The following is an 18,199-nucleotide window of genomic DNA, read 5'->3' as shown; positions in this document are numbered from 1 at the left end:
TACTTTCCAAAGCGACGTGCGCTCCATCTATTGTGAGTTGCAACGAACATACCGCGTCCAACGCGGCGCTGAAGTCAGTCGAAGCGAGAAGAGGCCACTTGTCGGACTGTCCGTGTTAACAGTGCTGACGGCTGTACTGCCCATCGTGCTGTAGCGTACTAGAATTATTGTGTACTAGAATTATCGTGCTGCAGCGTACTAGAATTATATGGGCAACAACGGCGCCTGTTCTCCACGGCGTTGTTTCCCATTTAAATACCTAATTAGGCAGTTAAGCCTAATACCAGAAATAGTGTGACTTGCTACATGCATTAGTCGGCAACATGCATTTGGTCGCGTCTTCGTACAGTGCGTCGACGCACAATCGCTATTTTTTTCAAGGTGATCGACGCATGTTTAAAATCTGTACTTGGGTCACTCTGTGTATAAAAAGTACGTACAGAGCTCGTAAAAAGTTGCCAGGCCATATTCCAATGTATTCTGGTATGGGAGCATGGCGTAGTAACTTTTTACCCCACCTCCCCCGTACGTACTAAATTTGCAAAATGTTGGTTGATTCCTTCTTTACGAGAATAGCTCATAACACGAGAGTGCTGTCTCCATAAAAGTGTACTTTATGTAACTTACATAAATAGTGTTAGTAGAGCAGGCAGTAGCGCAGCAGGTGTGATGCTGCGCTACGCAGTACGGATTTAAGGACGCAGCCATGGGCAGCTCAACGGGATCACGACCTGGCGGACAGGTTGGCCCCATCTGTCCCGACGTGGGAGCGGCCCACTACGTGCTAGTTCACGCCCCTACGGACCCAAATAAGGTGTTTCTGTACCACACCATACAACAGGCACGTATTGGCAAAAAGGAGCCAAGAGCCCCCCCCCCCCCCCCCCCCCTCTGAAATTTGTCCAGGCGGTCATATTACCGGGCAACTTTTTTCCCCCTTTTTACCACGGAAAGACTTGCTTTCGAACAACTAGGCGTCTTTCCCCCCCCCCCCCCCCAAAAAAAATACTGGCTTTTGTATGCAGTACAGTGTGTACAGGTATTGCGCCAACATAAGACAGCCTTCGACGTGGATTGACCCCCGTTGATTGACACACTGTCACACTTCCAACGAGCATCTTGGTCCGTGTTCATGACGTTTTTGGCAGCCCTGTTTGGTTTCCCGTTCTATTCCGCTACGTTTAATTCTGACGCATATCCACGTGCGCTTTCATGACGTCACCTCCGTGACGGAAATGACGTGAGTCAATTTTTGAAATGGTTTTCAAAGCGTCAAAAAATTTAGGGGAGAAGTCGCTTCTGTGCGCTATTCACCAATGGCAGTCGCGTAAATAAGCACCATTAGCTGTGGTTGACTCTATGTTGTGTTTCCGCTTGCAAAGGTGGAGGGCGTTTGGTACACTGTCGGAAGGACCGGCGCTCTCTACAACGACTCGGCGTCCTGCACCAAGTACGAAGTAAAACACGAGAACGGCAGGATTTATGAGGTGGTGCTCAACTACAGGGACAAGTCGTGAGTATACACCTACCGTTCTCGAAATGTTATTTATGACAAGGGTACAAAAATATCCGGGCATTTATAGTTTTGTAGCAGTACACACAAGTCTTGCATCGCGAGACAGTCACATGGTTAGACGCTGTTAGCACGAAAGCAAGCACACTTTCAAAAGTCAAAGCACATGAACAGCTTCAACTATCTTACATGATAAAGTCTATCTATCTATCTATCTATCTATCTATCTATCTATCTATCTATCTATCTATCTATCTATCTATCTATCTATCTATCCATCCATCTATCTATCTATCTATCTATCTATCTTATCTATCCATCCATCTATCTATCTATCTTATCTATCTATCTATCTATCTATCTATCTATCCGATTAGAGGCAACGTCTAGAAATGAAAGAAATCTTGCGAATAGTCGATCCGGTGCTATTTGATACTGCCGTCCACTTAAGCGCGAACGTATAACAAGCCCTAATAAATGACGCAACAAAAAATAATGAAAGAAAATGACAAGATTGTTTGTGGCTCTGCTAAGCGTATTGAGGTTAAAGCTCTGGTCGGGCTCGCGTGCTTTTTTTTTTAACAGCTGATCTGTGTTGCGAATCGTTCTAGGTCTGACGAACAACAACAAAAAAAGACAAGAAAAAAAAAACTCTGTCGGGTATGCGCCACGGGAATCGGGAAGCTTCACTATACCGAATAAAAACGAAATCAAATTTATCCGCGGGGAGGAACTTCCATCGGTCTTCTAGAAAATCGTCATCGTGAGCGCAAAACTCGGCCGGAACACGCTCTCTTCGCCCTCTTCTTGCGCTGCTGCTTGGCTCTCAGAAAGAGTGGGACAATTTGCCCGGCGTGGCATGCGATAACTTGAATGGGCCAGAGAACGAGTTCGAAGAGAGGGGAAGAGAAGGAGAGAGAAATACATAGAGAAAGAAAGTAGACTGCAATGGGGGAAATAAATACATACAAATGTAGAAAGACAGAAAGAAATAGACAGAGATTATGAAATAGGAAAAATCAGACAGACAAAGGGTGGAAAACCACAGAGAAACAGAAATTTGTAAGGGAGGAGAAGAATGAGAGTGATAGAAATAGAGAGAGCGAAAGAAAACTAGATAGAGGAAGCAAGAAATAAAGAGAGGGGGGGGAGGGGGAGACGAGAAACACAGAGAGGGAAGGAGGGGGAAAACAGGCAGTGAGAAACAGAAAGAAGCAGAAAGAGCGTGATAAAAATCAATAGCGAAAACAGAGAGAAATTGAAAAAAAAAGAGGAAAAAGTATAAGTAAAAGCAAGATTTGAGTGGCCGACCAACTCAACTCTTCCTTGAGTCTTGCCACGGCGAGTGCGCGCTCTCTCAACTTTTTTTTAAGACGATAGTCTTTCTTGGGGACCTTCGACAAAAAAATTTTGGTCTGTCTGTCTGTACATTTGTCTGTTTGTCTGCCCTAACGATATTTCAAACGGCACCAAACGGACAACCCCATCCGCAGCGCCCACCAATATTGCTCAAGGTTTAGCGTTCATACTTGTGCGATTGTCAATTAAAAAAAAAAAGCAAATATTGCGCATATCTGAGGTGCCATAAGAACACGTCTATGTTTTGCATGTATGCCTTCATACTTGAAGAGGCACACACAAGTAATCCTAAGGACTGTAGCGTTTAACGCGCTGCACTGACAGTGCAACGCGATGCTCAAGAAGGTGTTTCCAACGCTTTGCTACGACGGCACGGTGGTGGCACCTGCCCGTCGCTTTGCATTCTACAACTTATCACCTCCGTGACTGTTTTTCTCCGTGGTCGCGCACGCCTTCGTTTTCGAAGATGACTGCTAGATGGCGCTTGTGCCTAACGTGCCTGTTTGAACCAAATGACGATAGATGAAGAAGGAGAAAACAGTCTGGGCAGCGACCACAGGCGTATAATCCTGAAATTTGACAGTGGGGGGGCTAGGAAGAAAACACAGGAGGTTGGGCTCCCGAAAGTAAGCGAAAAGCAGATAGCAGACATCGTCAATAGCATCGAAAGAGAATTAGAAGCACAGCCAACAAAGGTGTGGGAATATGACGAGGTTGTTAGTTGTATACAAAAGGAAATAAACAAAGTAAGGAAAAAAAACCGCTGGAGGGGTAAACGGAAACCACGAAGCTGGTGGGACAAGGAAATTAAACTGGCTATTGAAGAGCGACGACGGGCCTCTAGACTGCACAGAAAAGCAAAGCAAATGGGATATCAGGATGATGAGGTGCAGTTACGGTGGAGCCGGTACCGGGAAAAGAAATTTGAGGTGCAGAAACTAGTACAAGCGAAGATTAAAGCTGCGAGTGAGAAATGGGTATCAGACATACGTAAGAAGGATAAGAGCGCCCCCAGAAAACTCTGGAACCATTTAAAAGCATTGGGAACGACGACTAAAGAGATGCAGACTCAGATGCAGGACGGGGACGGCAACGTTCTCCTGGGGGACAGCGCATTAGAATACCTACATGGAGTCATCGGAAAGACTTTCGGCCAAGCACGCGAGAGGTCGGCTAACTGGACCCAGGTGGAAAATAAAAGAGTGGCAGATGAAAAATTTAACATCGAATTTTTGGACTGGAAGAAGGCAGAACACAGTGTTCCCAAAAGTACGGCAACAGGACCGGATGGAATCCCGATAGAGATTATCAACCATTTGGGACCAGCGGGACAGGCGCACTTGTATGGAGCCATCGAGCGCGCTATAAAATCCAAGAGGATTCCTACGCACTGGCGCGAAAGTAGAATGAGTTTGATCTACAAAGGCAAGGGAGAAAGGGACAAGGCGAGCTCTTACAGGCCGATTACAGTCACGTCAGTGCTCTATAGATTAGCTATACAAGCCATCAAAGCCGAGTTGTTGAAGTGGGTTGAAAGTAACGGTATTTTAGGGGAACTGCAAAATGGATTTAGGCCGGGTCGACGCTTGGAAGACAATCTTTTCGTCATAACCCAGACCATCGAAATTTCGGCAGCACAGGGCAGACCAACATGGCTACTGTTTCTGGACATAAAGGGTGCCTATGACAACGTGGACAGGGGATTGCTGTGGCATATACTGGAAGAGGAGGGGATTGGGTCGGAATTTGTAGGGCTGCTAAGGGAAATATATGAGGGTAACAAGGCACACATTACATGGGAAGGGCGTACATACACAGAGCCCGTGTACATTCGAAGAGGTTTAAAACAGGGGTGCCCTCTTTCGCCATTGTTGTTCACACTGTACATTAGAGGAATGGAAAGACGACTAGAGGAGAGTGGATTGGGCTTTGATTTGTCACACCGAAGCAATGGAGTGTTAGTGGAGCAACGGATTCCGGGATTGATGTACGCAGACGATATAGTGCTGCTGGCGGATAATGCGGAAGAACTTCAAAAACTGGCTGACATTTGTGGTGATGAGGCAACGTACCTAGGCCTACATTTTAACCCACAGAAATCTGGAGTCATGGTGTTCAACGAGGAAGCTCATGTAGCACCAATAAGGATACAACAGGAAGCCATACCATTAGTAAATAAGTACAAATACTTGGGGATCTGGCTTAATGAAGGAAAAGACTACCTGAATGCTCATGAAGAACACCTCAGACTGAAAGGGAGACGGAATGCAGCAGTAATGAAACATAGAGCACTTTGGGGACACAATAAGTACGAGGTAGTACGAGGCATCTGGAAAGGGGTAATGGTGCCGGCGCTCACGTTCTCTAATGCCGTATTATGCTTAAAGTCAGATATCCTGTCGGGGCTGGAGATTAACCAAAAGGCAGTCGGCAGGTTAGCTCTGGGAGCTCACAGTAAGACTACAAACGAGGCTGTACAAGGCGATATGGGTTGGGCTTCATTTGAGGCGAGGGAAGCACAAAGTAAAATACGGTTTGAGGAGCGACTTAGACATTTAGATGAGAAGAACTGGGCAGCCAGAGTGCACAGATACCTGTACCTGAAAAGTGTGGACACCAAATGGCGGAAGAGGACGCGAAAGCTGGCGACTAAATATAACTTGACCGCGGCAAATAAGCAAAGGGGGCCAGTTAAAAAGCAAGTGAGGGAAACAGAGACGCTCATGTGGAAAGAGAGGATGGAAAAGAAGGGATCGCTGGGAATCTACAAGGCAAGCAAACAAGAGATCCGGAAAGAGAACTTTTATGACAACAATAAAGGTAGTGCGTTGCTCTTTGAGGCGCGGGCTGGCTGCTTGAGAACTCTAACTTACAGGAGCAAATATTCGTCACAGGATGAGACATGTGTTGGATGTGGCATAAATAAAGAAACAATCGACCACATAGTCATGGAATGTCAAAAGATTCAGCCGGATAGAAATGGGGGGAAGGTCACACTTCCTGAGGCGCTGGGCTTCGCGGTTGATGGAAGCATTAACTGGTCAGCAGTAGGTATTACTAAGCAGCGGCTGGAGTATTGGTGGAGGAAAAGCAGAGAAGTCGATAAAATAACATCCCAGCCAAGAGTAGCGGCTGGGCTAAATTAAAAAGACATCCGAGTTGAGGGACAGAATTTAAACTCGAACTATTAAGGTAGGCTAGATGGCGCATGCCGTCACCCCGATTCAAAAGGGAGGCCTTTAATCATCATCATCATCATCATCTAGATGCGCTTGTTCGGTTCCGTTACACGCCCGAGGCACTCTAATGCAGCGCCTCCAAAATACCATTCACCGATTTTTTTTTTTTTTTTGCGCAGAACATCAGATAAACGTTTTGTTCACTCTCTCCAGACGCAAGATTTCGACGACATTTATAGTGTAACATGTAGATTCGGGCCAATATTCTTTTCTATTTATCATAGTTCGTCACTAAGCCGATATGTGACTATAGACTGTTCGAAACAAATTAACTACGTGTCAACCTTAATACGTTGGTGTTGTTTGCAGGAATGCGGTAGTAAAGAATGCATTTCGCGTGGTGGAAGATTCCGACCACCCGGCCCAGTTCTTTTTCGCGGATAAAGGTGAGCCTGCGGTTGTTGGTGGTTTTCAGTTGTGGATGTTTCGGGCACACCACGTGGACCAGTGGAAGTGTCGAGGAACCCCGCGCAGTAAGAAAAAGTGTCATGAGGGACACGACACGCACCGTAAAATAGGTGCCCTCAATTTCTTCCTGGCACAGAATGTTGCTACGCCAGTTCGGTCTCAGCAGCGTCTCTCCCATTTGTTCATTGTGCATACACAATCACATTCAAAATATTTCTAGCTATGTTTGCTCTTCAATAACTCAAGTCTGAAATTTTGCTCTAGAACTTGCATTGCAAAATAGGGGCCAACAAAATAACAATCTTTTGAAAGAGGTAAACTTAGTTTGGCTCTGCCGCATTGCACACTGTTATGCAGGGAAGCTTATCAGAACTGTCAGGGGACGTATAGTGTGCGACATAACGTGCCTCCAAAACACGAGTTCTGTTGTTGTTGTTGTTGTTGTTGTTGTTGTTGTTGTTGTTCAGGCTGGGTTTTGTGGAACACCCCGAAAATGGCTTTACGGACCCCTGAGGTCCGTGGACTCCGCTTGAGGACCACTGTTCGAAATGCCGCCGTATGTGAGACACTATCCTCAGTGCCGAATAACTGAAAAATGCATTTACATTTGTTTCAGACGGCCAGAAAGTTGCAGTGCGGTTTTTGGGGTCCGACTACAAGAACTGGAATGTCTGCTTCGGCTACGTCTTCGGAAACAGTGAGGCGCTGAAGCTAGCTCATTATAGATAAAGCAATAATTGACATATATGCATGGAACATTACGGCGACATCGAAAATATGTTTGGAGTGTCCATATCATTGATGTCGCGATAAAGAAAAGAAGGCTGCGAATGAAACTCAGTCTCGCAGTGGGAAACACATTAAGCAATGCTAAGAGCTATTTCGATTACTTAGTGACGGCGGGAGAAGATTTCTATTCTGAATTGTACAGTTAGGATATCAGTCACAAAAGCTGAGAAAGGCACTGAAGTTCATAAGAACTCATAGGCGTGCGCTTGGGTAGCGGGGGCGAGGGGGTGGGTGGGGGGATGGGTGTGTCTTTGAGTCATCTAAATCAGGCGCGTAGACAGAATTTTTGGGGGGGGAGGGGGGGGGAGGGCTTGAAGTGGCCATTTTTTGCTCTCTGTGCCATGGCGGAAAAATTTCGGGCACTTGCCCGGTGTGCCACCCTTTGGTTACGCTCCTGATATAAAACGAATACACGCCCCCCCCCCCCCCCACCCCGTGCTCGATATCATATGTGAGGTATAACGTCCCAAAACCACCATATTATCATCAGAGACGCCGTTGTGGAGGGCTCAGAAACTTCAACCACCTGGATTTCTTTAACGTGCACTCAAATCTGAGCACATGGGCCTACAGAATTTTCGCCTCCATTGAAAGTGCAGCTGCCGCAGATGGGATTCAATCTCGCGATCTGCAGGTCAGCAGCCGAGTTCCTTAGGCACCAGACCACCGCGGCAGGGCATCCCCCCGTGCTCAAGCCTATGCTTTTAGTGCTATACAAGATATACCCGGAGGCAGCTTAGAATAACTTGAGAGAAACATTCGATGTCAATGAACGCCAAGAACAAGCTTTCTCGTAGAACTTAACTGCATGTGGCCCAATTGTATACCTCGTTAAACAAGTGAGGTGCGATATGCACTAACCAAAATAGCATCGGGCAATGGCATCGCGAATGGCAGATTTTCCACAATTTTGTTCTACCTTTAGAAAAGTCACTGCCACTATTTATTGAATAACATTATTTTCTGGCTGAAAACAAACGATTAATATTAGGGATTTTTTCTGCCTCATGATTTCCAGCCTCACTATATATAGTAGTGCAAGTTAATTAAACTGTTGCTCTCTCTTTCTCCATCTCCCCTACCCCTTCTAGTACCTGTGTACGGCATCGGTTCTAGAACGCCTGTGCTGGATCCCAAGTACATGGAGGAGGCCATGGCCGTAATGAAGAAAAATGATATCACCACTGTAGAAAAATGCACACCATTCTAGAATACATACGCGAACAAAAGCATTAAAAGTGGGACGTACTGAGCACTTCGACGTAATAAATGCTGGTAATGTGGCAACTATCTCAACAGACGTCCAAGTTTATAAGTCGTCAATCAATCAATCAATTGATGAATCTATGAATAAATGTTTAGCATTAATTCATTTACTAAAACGAAGGGTGAACTTGTCGGCTGGGTGGTTGAAATGGACGCTTGGACAAGAACTGAAAGCTGCGCGTTGGCCGTGTTACGAGGTTCGTGTCCTACACAAATTACAATGTGGATGAAATACTGTGCAAACACTTGGATATACAGAGTGGTGTACAATCCATAAAAACGTATACCTAGAAATAAATTGTAAGGTTTAATGTGGTAAAATCACTATATATATATATATATATATATATATATATATATATATATATATATTGTGAGAATTCATTGTACGTCATCTTCCTCATCTATCAATAACCATCATCAGTCTTCACCCCGTTCCTCTTCATCATCGGCGCCATCTTGCTGTTGCTTGAATAAAGCGTCAGCTGCACCGTTGTATTTCAATATATATATATATATATATTGTGAGGAACCGGTTTATTCGGCCAGGCTCGAGCTCAATCACGCCGGTGATGACATTTCTAGATGAAGAGGTACAGGTGATGATGATTACAAAGAGAATAAAGAGTCATTCGCTTGTCGCGCTCACACTAAATATATATATATATATATATATATATATATATATATATATATATATATATATATATATATATATATATATATATATATATATATATATATATATATACATATATATATATATATACATAACAATGCATGTTGTGCGTAAAATGCAAGCAAGTAAAAGCACCCTTACAACTGCAGATACAAACTCGTGCTCTGTACAAAACCGAATGCAGCATACCTCGCAGACCTGTTTATTTGTCGACGTTTTAAGTGTAGACGAATAAACACTTTTTTTATAAACGTATGCTCTTTAGCAGTTGTGGACACACGCGCGCACACACATGTGCACAAACATACGTATACGCGTTCGTGTGAAGATGTTTGTTGCAGTTCTTGAAACAAGGTCAAATTACAATGAAAATGCGAAAATATCGCTGCATTGCTGGAAAACACAGTAAATTTCGTACAGCCGCCACACGAATTTGGGTGTGGTCAGAGGACCTCTATGAGTTGTCCTCTATGAGTTACTCCGCTACCGTGTGAGAAGCATGGGGACTTCATTTGATCGCTGATCTCGCTTTCTTTGTATGAGTTCATGTTGTACCAGTATTAATTTTAGGAGACCTTTTCTAAATATTTGGAAAACCAGAAGTGCTCAACCAAACATTGTTAAAAGTGAAAAGAGAATTTTACCTGGTGCTCAGGCCTCCGAAAATTATTAAGTACAATAGAGCAACACCTTCAGCGAGTTGTGGTGAATATTGCAAGCACTATCTATGCATGCAATTTGAAACAGCATGTTCTAATCAGTAACAAGTTTTCTCTGTCGTCTTTCTTTGATTGTATGACTGCTGATTTTCTGGTTAGGATTTTTTTTTTCTTTTTGAAGTGACCTTACGACACCTGTCATTCGTAAACACCGTAAGTGCCACGCTTACCTCGTAACCAGCGCTTCAATTCAACGCACATCTTGTGCTGTGCAGTGAAGCCAAAATATGACACTTTTTCGTGATTAATGGCTGCGCTCTGGTCGTTAGCCTTGTCTCCTTATTTACATTGCAGCAGGATTTTCAGTATGCACACTAATAGGAATAATCACTGAAATTTTTGACATGTTGTGCTCCAAGTGATCCTGAATTCAGTTTTTCCTGCTCCAAACCTGCTCGAAATCATAAACTGGCTGGAGCAACACTGGAGAAGCCAGTGAAAGACACAAGGATTGCTAACAAAAAGCATATTTATTAAAGATGCAAATAAATTGGGGGAACCTTAAGCTTTGCCATTAGGAGTTGAACGCCTGTCCCTTGTGCGTACTTTGACCACTTAGTGTATACTTTTTATATGATCTTACTCAAGATGTTTAAATTGTGGATTACTACAATGTAATCGGTAAAGGAGATAGTAGCTGGTTCCAGTGAAGCTTTTGCACATGGTTGCTGCATTCTTTGTAATGGATAGCATGCTTTAAACCATGTGTGGCCGGCTCAAATGCTTGTAGCACACGATATTACTGCAATTTTACATGTAGTGTGAAGCCTGTATACAGGACACATGTGTTTGTAAAGGATGAAGGTTACCGCATTTCCAAGAAGAGGAAGTAATTTTGACTATTAAATTTTTTACATGAAGTTATTTTAACTATTTCCAAGCAGGCATGTGACTGTGTGATAAAACACCGGCTTGCTTCGCAAATGGCCTGAGTTCGATCCTCGCTCGGACCCAAAAATTTTTACTAATTTTATTTGCACCTTTCTTGATTTTTGGTCACACACAAAATGTACTTCTGCTCACACCCGACGATGCCCGGGCCAACACTGACGCCTGAATTTCTGCGAAACGAGCTTGTAAACGCTATCACGTTAACATAGGGTTATGTCACATACAAAACCCAGAATTTCCTAGAAAGCTACCAAAGCTCGTAACATTGGTTAAAAACATTTTGTCATTCACAACGACCACATTTGGCCCTCCCAGTGCTCACTAATGACAAAACTAAGTGATGTTTCCCATGCGCATGAGGGTATTGCATTTGACCATGTACTACACATGACGCGTTTTACAATGTGAAGACGTTTAGTGAAAGGGCGAGTTTTTGTTTTTGGCTCCAAGAAAGTTAGAATGTACAGATAGGTGCACTATCAAAGGGGCACTGTCACAAAAATTAGCGGTCGAGATAACCTGTGGGGTCGGTTCCCAGGAACATTCGTGTATCGTCTGTAAAATATCAACAGCGAATGTAGCTGGGAAGGTATTTTAAAAGAATTATTAAGTTTGTGAGCCCTCGACTCAATTGTGCCATTGACACCCTCGAAGAGGACCCTTTAGGGAATCCCTACTTCCCTCCTGTCACCACGCTGCAGTCAACAAAAGTTCTGATGAGGTCATAGCCGCCATTTTTCTTTTGCCGCGTTTCTTCCCGCAGTTTATATTTCTCGGCGGCTGGTTGCAAGTGCGTGGCCATGGCGCACGCTTAGAAAGTTTTGTTTGGTGACATTGCAGTCCCGTTTCTTATTAGAAAATAATTCTTGATGCGGACCGTGCGGAAGTGTGTCACAGTTCTGCGTGCTGACGTTGTCAAGATCTGCACACGCTAAGTGGCAACAGTTGCACCCAGCGCACGCTAGGTGGCGACAGTTGCACTACCACTATTACCGCCACAACAAGGGATGACAGCCCCGCCACCCTGGATACACCCTTCAGTGGTACTCCCGTAGAGCACCCAACTTGTCCCACCCACCATGTACCACTCAGTCGGGGAGCTGGTCGAGCACCACCTGATGCTTGCCATGCAGATGCCCCATTGAGGCGCAAACACCACCCTCACTGTCGCCCGCGGGTACCTGGAGCCAACGTGGGGTTCCCCAATCTCCATAGGGCAAGGAAGCACCGAAAATGGGAAGAGCTGTACAGGACTATAACAGCCGAGGACATTAGCCTGTTTGCAGTTGCAGAAACCCATCTCCGGGACCTGGAAGAGCCGCCTACACACCTTGACTGGCAATGGGCTGGCAATAACCGATCTGTCGGAGATCGAAAAGGGGAAGTGTGGGTGTGCTATGGTGAAGCAGTTCGACATGGACACGGCTACCAGGGAACTGCCAAGAACACAAGTGGATCGCCGGTGAAATCCTGAACATCCCCGTTATTGTCGGGGTTGTCTACTTAGGTGTGACTCAAAGACTGGATGACGCCAATTGTCAAATATTAGAGTGCATCAGAGACGATGTGGCACGCTGGGGAACAGGGAGAGAGGTGCTCCTGTTGGGGGACTTCAATGGTCACATATAGCCTCTCAATGGACACCAGGGCGCAAAGGGGTCACTCATGCTACAATTGAACGAAGGTTTATCCCTCAAGGTGGCCAACTTGCGCAGTGAATGTGATGTTTTTACATGGTGCACGAGGAACAGCAAGTCTACCATCAACTATGTCCTGATGTCATGTAAACTATCCATGCATACATCTCAGACACATGTCGACGAGGCTGGCGACCACAGGCTTAGGAGCAACCATAATCGCCTAAAGATATCGTTCTCAATGTCCGCATTACGACAATGTAGCCATACAGCGCCAGTCGAGAACACCCGAAAATACCTGCCGGCGACTGCGTACAAGGCTGTTGTGCAACAATTTGAAAAAAGCAGTTCATTCACCTCTGGTCACGTATGACGAATATATCTCGAACCTCTGTCCCATCAAGCAAAAGCATGAGGTCCTCCCTAAAGTGGGAAAGGGCGACGGCACAAGACCTGGTGGGACAATGAAGTGAAGAGGGCTCTTGAAGCACGAAGGGCTGCAAACAGAACTCACCGGCGAGCTGTCAAATTCTTTGGTCCCACAGAAACTTAACAGAGCTGGGTCTATTACATCAACTGCAAAAGGGAGATGCAACAGATTGTTCAGCAAAAAATCACGGTGAGCAATCAACGAATTCTGCAGTCGCTGATGACAGTCGGGAGAAATCGCATGGGCAAGTTCTGGTGATGCATGGCATCGCTCGACCGCAAAGTGCCCATGCATGAACTTTGGGGCGAGAACACAAGAGAAAAAATGGAGGATATTGCGCGTCATCTCACCGTCCACGTTCGAGGGGTATACGATAGCACTCGACCCCATGACTCGCCCACTTCTCCCACAGCACGCAGGACCGCCAATCCCAAAGACAGCCTATGGAAAGTGACACGACTGGCCATCAATCGCGCTGTTTCCAAAATTAGCTCCAAGACAGCAAAGGGCTTGGATGGCATTACGGTAGGGCTCGTGAAGTGCCTTGGCGAACGAGTCTGGGAACACCTAGCGACGATCTACACAGGCATCATTCAAGCGGACCCGATACCGGCAGACTGGCTACAAAGTCGTGTGTGTCTGGTGCCGAAACCAGGAGGAGATGCCAGCTTCCTCAGCGACCACAGACCCATCACATTAACCAGCATTATGTACAGGGTATTTGCCTAGGTGCTGAAACGCTGGATGAAGGGATGGGTAGAGGCGAATGGGCTCCTCCCTGAGCTACAAAACGGCTTCAGGGAACGACGCCGCCTGGGCGACAACCTGTTTGTCCTCACACAGTTCATTGAGATTGCAAGAAAGGAGTCTCGGAGTCTGGTGGCCTGCTTTTTGGATGTGGCGAAAGCGTACGATAGCATTCCACACGATCTACTGCTCAGCCACATACAGAATATCGACATGCCGTCAACGTGGGTCGACCTCCTCCAGCGTCTCTACAACAACAGCATAGTGATTGCGACTTTTGGTCAGACCAGTACGGATCCAGTGTCGGTTCGCCGAGGTCTGAAACAAGGGTGTCTGATCTCCCCGCTACTGTACTGCGGGGCTAGAACAGGGCCTCATTGAATCGGGCCTTGGCTTTGCACTACGGTTCTAGCATGCCGGGTCGCCACAGGTCTGGACACTACCGGGATGGCCTGGTGCTCTTAGCGGAAAACATCGGTCAGCTACAGAACCTCATAGACATATCCGCCAACCACCTGGCGTCATTGAAACTGACGTTCAAGGCGAAAAAAATCGGTGGTGCTGCGTTTTTCTGGGCCAGCGAACGTACGCGAGCTGGTGCTACCGAATGGCAAGCTGATCCCTTGCAGCACCGAGTACCGATACCTCGGAGTGACACTTTGCAATGGAGAGTGCTATGCCATCCACGAGGCCAAGATGAGGCAGTCGTCACAAAAAGTGATCGGCACCCTAGGGAAGTGCTGCCTATGGGGTTTCAATCGGTATGCGATGGTACACGAGCTATGGAAGGCAGTACATGTGCCTTGCCTGACGTTTGCGAACGCTGTCCTGTGTTTATCGACGAGCACCCGCGAATGGCTAAAGCATGGACAGAAAGAGGTGGGCCGGATGGCCCTCGGCTGTCATGGAAGAGTGGTCACGGAGGCAGTCCAGGGAGATATCGGCTGGTCATTGTTCGAAGTCAGGGAGGCGTGCAGCAAAATAGCGTTTGACGCCCCCCTCCGGCGTCTGAGCGACTCGCGGTGGGCGAGGCGCATCTTTCGGTACCTCGCACTCAAAGGTATTTAGACCCAGTGGTCGAATAGAGTTCACCGGCTGCGCGGAAAATTCGGCTTCTGCGGCGAAACGGACAGTGGCTCGCCCAAGTGCCTCACACCACGTTCGGTGCGCACTCAAGTTCGAGAGGTGGAAAGCGGCCAGTTGCGATCAGGAGTGCGCTTAAGTCCACCCTGTGGATGTATGGTCAACACAAGGCTGAACCATAGCATGCTTAACCAGGCAGGAAAAAGCTCTACGACAATAGTGAGGCAGTTTGAAGTGCGTGCAGGAGCGTTGCGTGCGCTCACCTACCGCCGTCGCTTCGATCACGACCCGCAGGTCCAAGCTGCCATCTGTTGCTGCTGCGCTGAAATGAGCGAGACGGCTGAACACTTGATTCTGGATTGTGCCTGTCTTTCTCGACAGCCAGCAGAGGGCACCACTCTTCCACAAGCGCTCGGATTTGCAGCAGAAGATCACAACGCCACTGCCGTGTCGACAACAAAAGCTCGTCTACAAATGTGGTGGAGGGCTGCGGTGCAATAAGGAATGACTGGACAGACACGGCACTTCTAGAGTGCAAAAAGACTTATGTGACAAGTGTGCGCCCCGCAGTCTGTTCTGAGACTTCCTATATCTCGTTTTTTTTTCTTTTTTCCTCTTTTTTTGCCGGCTAGATCACACTATCTGTGACCACCCGATTCAAAGGAAACTGCCACCTATCATCATTTTGGAACCGAAACTGATCGATAATGAAGGGCCTCTAATTATCTCTCGTGGGCTACAGCAAACATAGTGTCATGTTGTGACCAAAAACTGCTTCAATACCTACCAACGTTTGAATGCTTAGCGGATGATTGTAACATTCATGAACTGTGAAATACATTTAAAGTGAAATTGGGTGAGCTTGTGAACGAACATGTACCGCACGTACATTTTTCAAAGCTTAAAAAACGAAAAAAACCTTGGGTAACATCATCCATTATCAAATTATACAAGAAAAGTGATTTTTGTGAAGTTTAAGAAAACAAAGAGCAAGGCTCATTATGAGAGATTGGCACAAATAACGCTTGATTACAAGCTCACTACTAAGATCACAAATGAAAATTATTTCAAGGGACTTATTGAAAAGTTGAAAACCAATCCTGAGGTTTTTTGGAAATATTTAAATGGGTGCAGATCAAGTGATCTGGGCATTCCAGAAATCATTTGCAATAACCAAATCATCACGAATGACAAAAAACAGGCAACATATCTAAATGACTTTTTTCATTCAGTATTTCTTCCAGCGAAACCAGACACTATAACAGCTGCTAGCAATGTGCCGCCTATGACGCAGGTGGAACTCGGCGTGTCCGGTGTCAAAAAGTTATTGGAGCAATTGGACGAAACCAAGGCAGTTAGCCCTGATGGTATTTCACCTCGCGTGTTAAAGCACTGCGCTGCGACCGCCTCCCTTTACCTTTTCGTTATCTTTACGCAGTCGCTTCGTGCTTGACAATTGCCTTACGACTGGAAGGTAGCCCACGTTATGCCAATTCATAAAGGGGGTTCGAAAAAAGATGTCCAGAATTATAGGCCCGTCTCCCTGACATGTATTGTATGCAAATCAATGGAACATATTGTTATAAGACAATGTTCCACAAAAGCGGTTAGATAGGCGCGGAGAAATCACCAGAGCTCGAAAAGCACAAGAAGTTGCCCGCCAGCGCCTCTTAGCATCACAAGATCAGCACCGGCAGTGCTACAACTCCCATCATTGCCAAGTTTCCTTTACTCCGGGTTCTCTTGTGCTATTGTGGACTCTGACTAGCCGCGTTAGATTTTCCGAAAAACTGCTTTCCCGCTACTCGGGACCATACCGCGTATTGCGCCAGGTGACAGATGTGACCTACGAGATAGCCCCGCTTGAGTATTCCCCCTCCTCCCCTTCACTGCCTACAGACATTGCTCATGTATCTCACCTTAAGCTTTACCATTCGGCAACATCATAGAAAGCACCGAGATGGTGCTTCAGCGCCCGGTGGTCATGTTATGAGACAATGTCCCACAAAAGCGGTTAGATGGGCACGGAGAAAGACGACGTGATCTTGATGTAGGGCACAGCACTTGTTTTCCATCTTGACTTGCGTGTTGGCGCTGTGTAAATATATCTTCAAACGCCTAGTTTTGCGTGTACCTTCACGTAACAATATCCTAATTAAAGTACACCGAGAACAATATCCTAATTAAAGTACAGCATGGTTTCTGCAAGGGCTTGTCCTGCACTACACAACTTGTAGAATTCTATTACGATTTAGGGAGTGAAATTGATGCTGAGGGCCAGATAGATTGTTTGTTTTTAGATTTTCGAAAAGCTTTCACACGGTTACGCAGTCACTTCTTATTTACAAACTACGGCAAATAGGTATACATAGAGATGTTATCAAAGGGATTCAAAATTTCTTATCCGAGCACAGCCAGTGTGTTGTTATTATTGGCGAAAAATCGAGTTACGTCAACGTCACCTCAGGAGTCCCTCAGGGCTCTGTATTGGGACCTACATTATTTTTTATATACATAAATGATATAAAATTTGGGTATTATGTTCTCCTTGCGACTGTTCGCAGATGACTGCGTGATGTACTGAGGTATATCTTGCGATTAAGATGCGGCAGCATTACAGAGAGACTTGGAACAGAATATATGATTGGTGTAAACAGTGTTTAAACATGTGAACATGTGTTTAAAGGCAAAAACGTGCGTCCATGTGTGTTATACTAGAAAGAAAAAAACCCACTGATAAATAACTATTCTATAAATAAGGAGTTCCTTACCACAGTTAATGTCTCTAATTACCTAGGCGTCGTGTTTTCTACTGACTGCTCATGGAAAGCACACATAGTGAAACAGTTGGGGTAAGGCTTGACGGGCGCTGAACTTTGTTAAACGAAACCCAAGATGTCGCGAAATTGAATTAAAACGGAATGTGTTTACTACATGTGTTAGACCAATATTGCAGTACGCCTGCCAACTATGGGATCCATCGGAAGCCACTCTCATTTCTCAAATAGAAGGTATTCAAAACAGGCAGAGCAGCCAGGTACGTACTGAGCAGGTACCATAGAATGGACAGTGTCACAATGATGAAATGTTGTCTTCAGGATGACGGAAGTTAAGGCTAAAACTGTTTTTTCAAATATATAGCAACAAGGTAGGCATAAACAGAGATAATTATTTAAATACACCTTTTTACGTTTCTATGCGTAATGATCACAAACACAAAGTCTGTGTAAACCGGCCCAGGACGTGCATGTTTGCGAATTCTTTTTTTCCAAAGTGTGTAGCCGAATGGAACAAGCTCTCTGAAGAACAAGTATGTTGTGTAAATGAAGATGTATTTGTATCTGTGTTGTAAAACCCCCTGCTGCAATGCGGGGTAACTGTTGAATGAAGAAATAAAGAATTAAGACTAACAGGCCCCCAGCATCACATTGCAGCAGAA

The 18,199-nt window shown here is 45.6% G+C and overlaps 3 protein-coding genes across 8 annotated transcripts in view; all 3 read left to right on the top strand.

The window, feature by feature from the left end:
* LOC119159362 (uncharacterized) overlaps positions 1-8,604 on the top strand; it is a 12,854-nt gene extending 4,250 nt beyond the window's left edge. Inside the window, exons 2-6 of one of the 6 annotated variants that reach the window (XM_037412097.2) lie at positions 1,383-1,513; positions 6,421-6,497; positions 6,987-7,075; positions 7,136-7,216; positions 8,400-8,604. In XM_037412097.2, the coding sequence (XP_037267994.2) occupies positions 1,383-1,513; positions 6,421-6,497; positions 6,987-7,075; positions 7,136-7,216; positions 8,400-8,471 (450 nt within the window). In that variant the 3' untranslated portion in view covers positions 8,472-8,604. Of the gene's footprint in view, positions 1-1,382; positions 1,514-3,385; positions 6,299-6,420; positions 6,498-6,986; positions 7,080-7,135; positions 7,217-8,399 lie in introns of those variants that run through there. The other 5 variants (XM_037412096.2, XM_037412098.2, XR_012889283.1 and 2 more) reach the window with 5 other exon arrangements.
* Positions 8,605-13,191: 4,587 nt separating this feature from the next.
* On the top strand, positions 13,192-13,659 carry LOC142788215 (uncharacterized). Its single transcript, XM_075884791.1, has one exon. The coding sequence runs from the start codon at positions 13,192-13,194 to the stop codon at positions 13,657-13,659; it is 468 nt and encodes a 155-aa protein (XP_075740906.1).
* A 15-nt stretch (positions 13,660-13,674) lies between these two features.
* On the top strand, positions 13,675-14,058 carry LOC142788214 (uncharacterized). The gene has a single exon (XM_075884790.1). The coding sequence runs from the start codon at positions 13,675-13,677 to the stop codon at positions 14,056-14,058; it is 384 nt and encodes a 127-aa protein (XP_075740905.1).
* Positions 14,059-18,199: the final 4,141 nt, after the last annotated feature.

The sequence above is a fragment of the Rhipicephalus microplus genome, unplaced genomic scaffold (assembly GCF_043290135.1).
Source record: "Rhipicephalus microplus isolate Deutch F79 unplaced genomic scaffold, USDA_Rmic scaffold_48, whole genome shotgun sequence".
Lineage (NCBI taxonomy): Eukaryota > Metazoa > Arthropoda > Arachnida > Ixodida > Ixodidae > Rhipicephalus > Rhipicephalus microplus.
Note: the sequence above shows the minus strand (reverse complement) of the source record. Positions and strands in the feature narration are given on the sequence as shown.

Coding starts and splice junctions, on each gene's coding strand:
- LOC142788214 (XM_075884790.1), top strand. CDS start 13,675: ATGAAGGGATGGGTAGAGGCGAATGGGCTCCTCCCTGAGCTACAAAAC.
- LOC142788215 (XM_075884791.1), top strand. CDS start 13,192: ATGGCATCGCTCGACCGCAAAGTGCCCATGCATGAACTTTGGGGCGAG.